Consider the following 11629-nt stretch of genomic DNA (forward strand, 5'->3'; position numbering starts at 1 on the left):
TATAAATCAAAGGTTCTTTGTTTGAAAGAAGATTGGACAAAATGAAAGATGTATCTTATTGTATTCAAAGGAGAATAAATACATGGACTACTGTTGTATCTGCTGGAACATATCTTTGAGCATAATGTACAGTGAACTCGTCAAATTTCCTGGACCTAAAAAAGAAAACTACAGCAGCTACTACAAATGCATTCACTGGAAACCAGCCAAACTTCTTCACCAGAGTCAATGTTGAACATGGAGCATGTATTTTGTGATTCAAAAGCTTCCATCTCGAGTCAGTTACAGAAAGAATTTGAATAGTAACAGAGTTAGAAATGCTGTCTCGTTTCTCGGGAGATCAGTGAAATCAATTTACTATTTTGAGTTAATCTCTTTGTCCTTGGCCTTTGCCATCCCAGTCTTTCCAAGAACTCCTCTATTAACCTGAAAATGAACGATTAAAGGGCATCGGACATCAGAGTAAGGACATGTTAAAAATAGATAAAGGCACATGTTAAAAATAGATGAAGGCTTCAAGTTATACTCACATGCTGCAAATAGCCTTCTGTGAGGCAGCCAGCTCTCTATCTGGAAAGCTCTCCTCCAAGCGATAACTCAACCAAACATACAGATCCAAAACCTTCCATTATGACAAACAGTGAATTTCGCAAAAAATAGCTAATGAGTATATTCAATTTGAAATACTACCCAGTGATTAACTACGTAAATTGATCAGCGAATAACAGTAAACACATTTAGCTACCATCTTTGAAATGCAGTGGATGCCAATCCAAAAGTACAAAATATGCTTGTGCTTCCTTCTCAAGAGCAAAGAAATTTAGATAAATCAGTTGATCCAAAAAAATCGGCACTAAGTAACATTAGTTACAGCAGTCTAAATGCAAACATCAAAAAACAAGTTTGCACCAAGATAATATCTATGTTAGACCAGTAATAGGAAGCAAGTGATTTTATAAATTAACAGGAAGACCACCATACTCCCGACTTCTGTTCCAAGTGTTATGACTTTGTTTATGCGTTGGATAGAACATGGCAAGAAATGGATCATATGAACAAAAGGTTTGGTCAAATTCATCGAACAACATAACATATAAGAAGCTTGTCTCCAAGAAGTTCTCAAGGAGTTGAGGAATAAAATGAAACTTTGACACACCTCAACACAGTTTACATACTCGGAAAATAAATTATAGTTATAAACTAGAGTGAATTTTTTCCCCCAAATTTTGAGAATGAGGGACTCTCATGCTCATGAAAATTCGTGACCTACAATAATTATGCACAAAAACTAGAAAACATCATAGAATGGAAGAAGATGCTAAGATGAAGTTACAAGAATTCCTACACTACCATTGCACAAAAGGACTTTACAGCTGAGCACAATAAATATGAGTCAATCCATTGGCTTAACCTCAATCCCTACTACTTAGGGTCAGCTACATGAATCCATATCCATTCCACTTTATTGGGGCCCATTTCATCCAATTCTTGTTACAATTTGTCTTCTGAAGCAAATTAAGGTTTCACTAAGATAGTTGAGCACAGTAGGTGCAATTATTGTAATCACTAAGGTAAGCAACCAAAATGCTTTCATAAGCATGAAACATCATATGTTACAGAGAATATGAATTCAAAAATCATTCTAAAAACTTGAACTGCTTAACAGGTGTGGACAAAGTGTTATATAACAAATATGACATACTAACCTTGTGAATTGATTCAAGCTCCTTAAGTGCAGTATGAGATTTTGGCACCTTAAGTGCCCCAGGAGTAAATATTTCTCGCAGCCGTACCAAGCCATTTTTAGAATAATTTGTCGCGAACTGATGCATCAGAGCAGTGATCATATAAATTCCTCATTCAAAACAGCCATCCTTGAAATGCTAAAGAAGGTAAAAATCATCTTACTTGAGTGAGGCCTTGAGATGAAATGTCATCATCCATGTCAACCGGACTACATATGACAAATGGAAATGAGTCAATGCCATAAGCGTTTTTTCCTTTCTAAATTATGGTTCTGCTCACGTGCCTAAAATGTTCCCTGTTACTATTGTCAAGCTACAAAAAATTTTAAAAAAATGTCACAGCTTTCACTTATCTTCTCTGTAAGAGCCAAACAAGTTACCTTATACAGAAGAGGTATTTATCGTGCAAACTGAGAGGTAGTGTATCAATAAGAGCAGCAACTTTCTATTCCCGTAGGTACAGTACAATCAACCAAAAGGAAAAAAATTATCCAACACGGAAAAAATAAAATGAAAAACTGGAAGGACAGAATACAATGTAAAAATTAAATTAAACAGTCTGCTACTAAGAGGAAAGAAAACAAATTGAACAAGAATACCATACCAACATTTCTTCACAATTAGCAATGAAATAATGTTCTGATAACTTGGCATTGTCCAGAAAATGCTCCTGTAAGGAAAAAGGCAGAGTAGCTCAGAGCACTCTACTTGCAATCTCGCAGAAAGCAAAAAGGGAACAAACCACTGTGCAACAGTTTCGGTGGCAAAAGCCATTGTATTAGAACACATTTATTAACATTTTATTTTTGGCCCTTCCAATTTTCTAGTAATGACATATAAAGAAGACCGAAACGTACGCGAGGATAGAGGTCCTTTTCAAGTTATAAGTAGATGATTATTGTAAAACTAGAGTATGAGAATATATTTCGGAGGAATCTGAGCTGGTAACTCACCAGTATCTCATGTAGTCCATGCTTTGGATGTAGACGAGAATACATGTATAAAAGGTCGAAGTTTGGAAAGAGGCCAGCTCGCTGCATTGTAAATTTATTGCTCTTGATTAGTACATCCCATTAAAGTTGAAAGCATTCTAAGGAATTGATCTTGTAGGGAAGACTGCCTCTACCATAAAACGATAACAAAAGCAAGGATAATATTCCAGGATCTAGGATGGCACTAATTCAGCCGTAATTCAATCACCTCAAGTACAGGAGATGGAGCATCCAGTGAGGAATGAAGTAATGGCAGATCATCTGCTTCCAAGCAAGTTACTTCACCAACAGAAAATTTGGATTTGTACCTGCCTGCTCTTCCTACAAGAAAGATTAATCACCAAAATAATCATTTCGCAGAACATTGATACTTGATATGCATAAGTACATAAGTTCTGGATGACGTTCAACAGAGCTCCTGAAATCCTTCAAAGTGTCCAAATTTAGATTTGAAGTTCACTCGGTTCAGAAGTTGGGCATTTAGTAAAGCTGCTAACGCGGCTATTCAAAAAGCCCAGAATCCAAGACACCAAAGATCTTTTGGAAACTCTTCCGAACAGATTTTTCCGTCAGTAATATGAAGTTTAGAATGGAGAAAAGCAGAAGAAAAAAATTAAGAAAATTTCCGTTGAGATTATATCTTTTCTGGACACACAATATTGTTCTGTTCCAAAACTGAAGTTTATCAAAAGGGTCACCTCTTGTTAACCCAATACAACGAAGTAAGGTTGACTGGTGGTTTCGGATTCCATAGAGAATACTTCCCTTAAGCCTCTGGTATCAGCCACAGCTCGTACCCATTCAGTAACTCTACCCCTTCTTCATTCTTAAACTTGTCAACTGAGTAGCTTTTGAGAAATTTTGACTAGTCTAATATAATTTTTTTCAAGATTTTCACTCAAAAATATTCGACCAAAAACTATTTAAAACGATTCTGGCAATGGAGTTCTTGCAATGTACGTCCAGAGAACACACTACCAAATACCAATACCCCATACACAGTCCTGGAGAGGAGGAAAGTAAGGAGGAGAAACAAGACGCACATAATTATGTTCTTCATTCAGCAAAAAGCTGTACAAGAAAAGGAATATAGATGAGGTAGAATCACATTTTGGGATATTAATTGGCAAAGTGGATCTGAATAATTTGTGCAGGGGACCTCTATCATGCTTCAATATTCCTCATACGATATAGCATTTTACTACATTACAATGACTCAGAAGCTTCAGATAGAAAATGAGCCCCGCCCCCCCCCCCCCCCCCGGGGGGAAACCCCAACATCCATCCTTTTTCTTTTCCATTTATGTTATTGTTTTCATTTTATTCATTACATGGTGTCCATTCATACAAAATTATCTCCTATAGTTTACATATTACAAGAACGGAAAGTGCTGATTTACAAATGTATCTCCTATAATTTGTATATTAGAAGGAAGGAGGTTAAGATGTGTCCAATCACAACATTAAGCTCCCTACACCTCACGTATAACAGAGTCACTGCTTTCTTATAAGAAACAGTATATAGAGAAGTACTAAACCATTTTCAACCCCAAGCAACAATATTAAAAGGAAAACGATGATGCTGCATTCCTGCAAATTAACATACCTGCTATCTGCTTTATCTCTGGTACAGTGAGGTCCCGAATTTCAACACCATCAAATTTCCTTAATGTTGAAAATATAATTCTAGAAATGTTAAGGTTGAGACCCATCCCAATAGCATCACTCGCTACAAGAACATCAGAGTCGCTGCTTGCATCATTGAACATTGTTGCCTGCAATCTTAAAGAATGTATTTACTAGCTAATTTGCCAGCATGATAATAGACAACAAAACAGATTGTAATTTAGGCAAATCATCACAGATGGAATGCCGTTAAAGCTGTAATATAAACTAGGTCTCGTCATAGCACACTGAAGGACAAAAATAAAATATAAAAAAGAGGAAGATAGCTCATGTGCAAAATGAATAAGTCTAACCAGATGATAGGAAGGCCATAAAGAAAGCCTCTACTAAGATGATAATGTTTATAAAATGAGTTATCCTCAGCCTGAACAAGAATGGATTATTAACCAAGAAACGATTGCAGGAAACATCAACTGTGAGAATACTCAACAGGTGATTGGACAAGGGCCAATCTTAACTACAATATACACAATAGAAAGGATCAGAAGTAAACCTGTCTAGTTCGAGTCTCTGGCGGCAATGAACCATAAACAACTGAACAACGATGCTTTCCTCCAGCTTCAATTTGCTTCTGTTAAAATCAAGATAAGCAGAACTTTATAATCCAAATTTCAGTTATCTTTTGAGAATATCAGGACAAGAAGTTCAATGGCTATAACAAAATCTAAAATTTGATCAGTGGGATTATACGAAGCAGAACTAGATTTAACTCATAACAGAACTTCATCAATTGAATGCCAATTGATTTCAACTTGCTCCTATCAGGATATACATTCCACATGCCAATTTATGGAATCCCCTACCCAGTTGTGCTGTGATTATGACTTGCTAAGCCAATGACTCCAGTAATTAAAATTCACTTGATCTCAACTTCTCCTATCAGTTTAAACTTGATATGCACCAAGTTAGAAAGAAACAGCATCAGATTATGACTTATCAATCGCTCTACTAATTTAATATCTCACCTGATTTCAACTACTTATATCAGTATATGCATGCTATACAACAAGTTAACCACTTAAGGTATTTTCCTATAATATGTGTCACTCTTTCTTCCTTTACAGCGCCCTGGGCGGCTGTGACATTAATGCGTAAGGTTGTTCCTCACCTTCATCCTGTATATTTCTGCACGCGAAAAGGTGACAACGCAATCGCCAGTCCGTATATTGGAGAAAGATCCCAAAGGAACCCTTAATGGGACAAGAGGTGAGAGCCTCTCATAGTACTGAATCTGGCAGCAAACGGAAGCAAGGAAATCTCATTATTTCTAGCAGACAAAAAAAAAAAAAAGAACATAAACTTACTATCACAAATAAACTAGGAAGCAATGAAAAAGTAGGTTGGAGTATCAAACTGATATTAAAAAGTCCATCCCCTAAAAGGAAGATATGCATTCTCCAATCACGAGGATGACAATAGAAACATAATCTGAAAGATCTTATCAGTAGGATTCGATCTCAGCTATAAGAAATCATGGCTGAGAGGACCTTTTGAGGTCTAAAGCCAATTAAAGGAAGCAAGACAAGGTCCACGGCATGTAGCACTAAAAGACCTCTGAACCATCCAATCTAGTTATACTCTACCCAAAGCAGTCATCTCGCGACTCCGTTTGGTTGGGTAAAAGCAGAGGAAGTACAAGACAGGAAGTAAAAGAGAAGGGTAAGGGGCTATGTTAAAAGATAAAAGAGGAGGCAAAATAAAAGTACTGGGGTACTACTCTTCCATGACAGAAAGGAGGAAGTAAATGTCATTTCCAGCTATAGATCAGCAATTCCCTCTCCCCTTTCCTTGCCCATTTCTCAACAAACCACAGAGTAAAGAACAAGATAAGCTATCTCTACCTCCTAGGCATAATTAATGTACAATTACTTCAAGTTAGATATGATGCTTTCAACTAAACTTCAAGTATCTCACACATGTAGGATGACCTAATAAACTTTTTTCTTTCCTTTTTTTTTTTTTTTTTTTTTTTTTGAATAAGAAAACTTTTTTCTTTCCTTTGGCAATTAACTAAGTAAGTTAAGTCTCATGCAAACAGGCCCAAAGCGCATTAAACGTACACATCAAGTTCAATAAATATCATATAAGACTATCAAATAAAAGGGGAACTTCATAGGAAATTCGTTTTTCAGCCTCAACTATGTTGCTCAAGATACTTTTTTTATGAGACATATGTTGTTCAAGATAAACTTTTTTTTATGAAGTAACTGGTTTCATTTCTGGCATCAAGGAGATGCAAAATAGTTTGCTGATTCAAGATATTTATTTACCGTAGTGGCCTATAGATGAGTATCTTCTTTGGAATCATTAAGGGCTACTGTAAGGACTCAAAATTTGACTATGCAGCAACTTAGCCCCAGCTTTCCTTATCCCTGAACAGATTTGAAGAAGGTATCTTCAATCACATTCTAAAAAGCTACAAGCATGTAAGATATTTCTAGAAAAAACATTGAAATGGTCAGATTGCGCAGTTCTAATATTTTTCAAATTTATTCTGCCCACCTATTATGGAGGTAGTAACTTTTGGTAAGCAACTCTTCTAGAGGGAGGGTCATGGATAGACAACTAAATACAGGCCAATAAAGGAGATTTCACATCATAATTAAATACAACATTCAAAGAGTTCACAACTATTTGAAAAACCGAGATTCAAACACAAACCACCTAGATTTTGTTTAAACAACAGAGAAGAAAAGCTCAGTACCTTGACGGTGTCTCCAGTCACTTTGAGGATTTCCTGGACAAGAGGAACAGCTGCTGCATCTCCACACAGATGCAACTCGTTAGCAGCTAATCCCAGTAAGGCACGTGTAAATGAAAAACCCCTTGACCTACACCCTATCATCTGAACAAAGTTGATGTCATACACGGTCAATTACCAAGGATACAAGAAACGGTAGCAAACCAAACTGGATAACTGTATAACCCATTAATAGGCATTAGCAATGAAAACACAATTTATTACAAGACTGAAGGCCAATATTACACCAGCTTGCTTGGGATTGAGGCGAAGTAGTTGATTGAAGGCCAATATTAAGTCAAAATTTACCATTTTCCTGTGCAACCAAATTTGAACTTCCTGAGAAACTAGAAAGGCTTCATAGCGTGATGGAGATCTAGCAAAGGAGGAGAAACAATGGGGGGTCTCTTCCTGATTTCACTTCATGACATTCTCATTCTCTCTCTCTCTTTCACACACACACGCACACGCACACTTTGAGCAAATGAGATAGATTGACTTAACCTTTTCGTTGCACGTGAAGTATTAGAAGAAGACACTATTATCTAATAGGGTTAGGAGGTAAGTCTGTATCACAAAGCTCTACTACTTGCAAGTTTCTGGCCTCACGAAAACCATTCAAGGTGCATTCATGTAGTGATTCCAGGGCCCAATTACCCACTTTGGTGACAGGAATTTTGTTGCCTTAGTAATTGGCGAAGAATGTACCAGCTACTAAGGCTGACTGAGAAACTAAAGTGAACTGGAGGTTTTAGCAGTTGACTTCTCCAAAGGCATTCCACCAAAGCATGTGATGTGCCCTCTTTGTTTGTCTATTATCAGAAAGGATATGACCCATAGATTCTCTGTCAATGGTTCATCTTTTCTTACCAAATGACCCCACCCCCCACCCATCCTCAAAAAGGAGGTCAACTGAAACAACCAGGAAAGTCAATTAGCTTCCCTTCAAAATGATTTATACAGAGGTAACCAATTCCTAAAGTTACCCAGTTAGGTGCTACTAGAAAGATAGTGCCTTCACACAAAGGATCAATAATAAGGTGCTAAAATCTACCAAAAAACTTCTTTAAAGTAGCCCTCAGTGCTGCTACCAGATCCAGAAGTGCTAAATCACGGTAGATTAATTGGAAGTGGCAACTGTGAATCCCTAAAAAACTACACTTTGTTCATACAGGTCAGCCAGGAAATAGTTCCAACTAGACGAAGCAGCTAGAAAAACCACCCACGAGTTGGCACCATGAAGATATAAGACTGACGATTCTTAGAAGAAGCTATATCAGTATATGCGATGACTTGGCTTTGAGACATGAGTATATGAGGGAAATGGTTCACTTACTCATAATTTTAGTGTGTAAATACACACACATAAAACACAAAAGTGATGACGTCATAAGTCACAGGCACACCTGAATTTCATCAATAATCGCACAGTCGTAATCAGATGCAACATCAGCCATCTCTACTGTAACAGACTTATGTCTTGCACCCTCAACTTCCTCCCTTTCTTGTCCAGTAATAAGGTCACAAGGAACATTTGACTTGTTCAACCTTTTTGCAACCTCCCATGCTAACAACCTCAGAGGACCACAATAAGCACCTGAATAATAGATTATAACTAATTAATTTATGTGCATAAGCTAATTCCATTAATTGGAAGCAGAGAAGTTAAACTCAGAAAACTTCATGGTATTGACATTTACAGTTTACCAGAAGAACTTGACTCAAGCTGTTTTAGGGCATAATATGTTTTGCCGCTGTTTGTCGGGCCCACATGTAAAAAGACATTCCGGTTTTTCTTTCGAGCTTGTGGATACCATGTATGCGGATGACTGCAATTTGAAATCGATTACAGTAGAAAAATCATAGTACAACAGTAGATGATCTACTTTTTTTATCTTTTAATACGTACAAACAAAAAGGTTCCTATATAAAATCAAGGAACCAACAAAAAATAGGAGATGATCTACTTTCATTCAGTAAACAAGAAATGAGATACAACTCTTACGTAAGGTCTGTAAAATCAACTTTTCTAGCAGCAGTGGAACTGCTGAATTGCCTTAAGCAATCACAAATACCAAAAGAAGCTTCATTTTCCATATTCCAAGGGAGCAAATAATACTCCACCCCACCTGTCCAACAAGAAAGTGCTAGAATCATTAACAATCGGTTGGCTGCTATAGTCTTGCAACTACAACTTCATAGTGTTAGAAACGACCAAATAGCAAAGGGCATATTATACTCCGCAAGTAGAATCAGTAAAGCACAGAAACATAAATTTGGCATGATGTCAATCTATGCCTGCACACATAGCTACAATATAAAAAGAGCAAGAACTGCCGAAACGCCCCAAATAGACTGAGCAGAAATCATTCTCACCGTTTTGTCAATAATAATTGAATTTTGACATGAGTGTTCTTCTTATCTCAAGTAATCATACTATTTCTCCACGAGACAGCATGAACATTTTAATAACAAAATGACGGAAGGAGATCTAGGAACTACGCAGGTCTTGCAGTCTCAATAAATGTCATTAATAGACCCCCCACCCCCTACCATGTTACGATAAATTCACATTTCTTGAGATGAGATGAGACATCGTACGTGTTAATTCATGATTAAAATTTAGATAGCCTACCAGTAGATAATATTACCTTGTGCATCAAATTATAAAGGACAATATGAATTACCATCAGCAAGGAAACTATTCTTTATATTTTTCTGTTGACTACTTGACGGAGAAACTCAAAAATCAAAAGGTGCGAATATAATATAAATAACAAGAAGATCTGCTCAGAAAGAAACCAACTCTTCCTTGCTAGCCAAGTCAAGTCGCTTGCATTTATATAAAAATATAACGATAGCATCATTGTGCTTCAATACCAAAGAAATTGACATCTTTAAAATTGAAAGTGGATATTCCTGCACGAATCTCAGCAATTACTTGTTCTGATTCTACATATTGATCGTTTTGAACTAAAAGCAAACTTTTGGGTGGAATATTCACATTATGTAGAATATCTTCACTCTCAATAGTTACATACAAGTCTATAGAACATAGAAATGCGGGACGCCCATGACATGTACGTGTCGGATGAACCAAATCCTCATTGAATTTTATTTTTCCATTAGATAGGGCTCGCACATGTTCTGCAGTACCCCCTGTGAATACTCCTCCGGTATGAAAAGTTCTTAATGTTAATTGCGTAGATGTGAATCCTTTCTTCTTTATTTTGGCTTCATTCATTATAAACAACTGAATCTCAATCTCAATCTCAATCTCAATCTCAATCTCAATCATACATAAAATACAAAATTCTCATCTCCTACAAGGACCTCTACATCGAATTTGTCAAAAGTGCAAAAATCACAACTTTCTAATCCAACATTCCTTCAATATAGCAAATGAACTTTACAATCCAAATTCAAAACATTACATAACCAGTAGATATCTGCATACAGATTAGCAGTTGCTCCATCTATTTTGACAATTCAAATATGATTCAAAAAAATCAAAATTTAAACAAATGAATACACTAGCACTCTCTAAAATACAGAAACAAAGAAACAACAATAAAAGTTTAAAAAAATAAAAAATAACCTTCTCTGAGCAAAAATTCTTTTTTTTTTTTTATCTCCATAATTTTCATTCTCCACTATTCTATACAATACTCAAATCATTTTCTTTAATGCAACAAAGAAAAATAAAATAACTTTACAAGGATTTAAAAAATAACACTTTTTGAGAACTAGACAGGATAAAGAAAAGGCTATAAAGTAAAGTCTGAAAATTTACCATATGATAGACACTTACGCGAAATGCTCACCGGTGATAGTTTCCGGCGAAAGAGCAAAGACGCCATTTTTTTTATTTTTTTTTTCTTTTTTAGTTTTTTAAAAATATTATGCTTTATTTTTTGTTTGGGAATATTTGGTAGAGATTGGTGTTATGAATATTGAGAAAGAAGAAATCATCGGAGGAGAAAGGTGCTGAGACAATTATTGCTTCTACTTCGGTTCTCAACTTCATTCTTTAGTAAATTTAAATAATTATTTGTAAAAAAAAATTTATAGGGCTAAAAGTAATAAATTAGGAAATATTTAGTTGTTTTTTTAATTTTGAGGAAGCACACATAAGAGAAGTTCTTGTTTATTCCTTGCTTTCAACAAACACTTTGTCATATTTTTAGTTGGCTTACGAGATTAAAGTAAATTTTAAATCATATTGGTTTCATTAGTATAAAAATAACTATACTTTGTTATCCTTATTTTTTGGCAACCAAAACTTAAATTATTTGATGGCATGCTTTACATAATTGAGGAATATTGGATTGATGTTCCTTTCCACGAAACTATTAAGTCTAAAATCACGACAAAGTAAAATAATTATAATAAGACATCATAAAATGTTTATCATTTTCCAACTTTTTGTAGATTTTTCCCCTCTTTCTTATTCTATTTAATTGATA

The 11629-nt window shown here is 35.7% G+C and overlaps 1 protein-coding gene across 4 annotated transcripts; it reads right to left on the reverse strand.

Annotated features, from left to right (window-relative positions):
• Positions 1-32: 32 nt before the first annotated feature.
• On the reverse strand, positions 33-11176 carry LOC132047003 (ATP-dependent RNA helicase SUV3, mitochondrial). Of its 4 annotated transcripts, none has more exons than XM_059437881.1 (16): positions 10975-11174; positions 9169-9292; positions 8871-8992; positions 8570-8760; positions 7128-7268; positions 5532-5654; positions 4917-4994; positions 4344-4512; positions 2946-3058; positions 2699-2779; positions 2350-2415; positions 2126-2190; positions 1909-1954; positions 1707-1823; positions 531-622; positions 33-426 (listed from the first exon to the last, which is right to left on the reverse strand). In XM_059437881.1, exons 1-16 carry the CDS (start codon positions 11021-11023, stop codon positions 312-314), a joined length of 1692 nt encoding a protein of 563 aa, XP_059293864.1. In that variant the 5' UTR covers positions 11024-11174; the 3' UTR covers positions 33-311. The 4 variants fall into 4 exon arrangements, 3 of the variants coding, with proteins under 3 accessions (XP_059293864.1, XP_059293855.1, XP_059293870.1); XM_059437872.1 differs by having other exon boundaries at positions 10957-11174; XM_059437887.1 differs by having other exon boundaries at positions 10988-11155.
• Positions 11177-11629: the final 453 nt, after the last annotated feature.

This window comes from Lycium ferocissimum, chromosome 1 (assembly GCF_029784015.1).
Source record: "Lycium ferocissimum isolate CSIRO_LF1 chromosome 1, AGI_CSIRO_Lferr_CH_V1, whole genome shotgun sequence".
Classification (NCBI taxonomy): Eukaryota; Viridiplantae; Streptophyta; class Magnoliopsida; order Solanales; family Solanaceae; genus Lycium; species Lycium ferocissimum.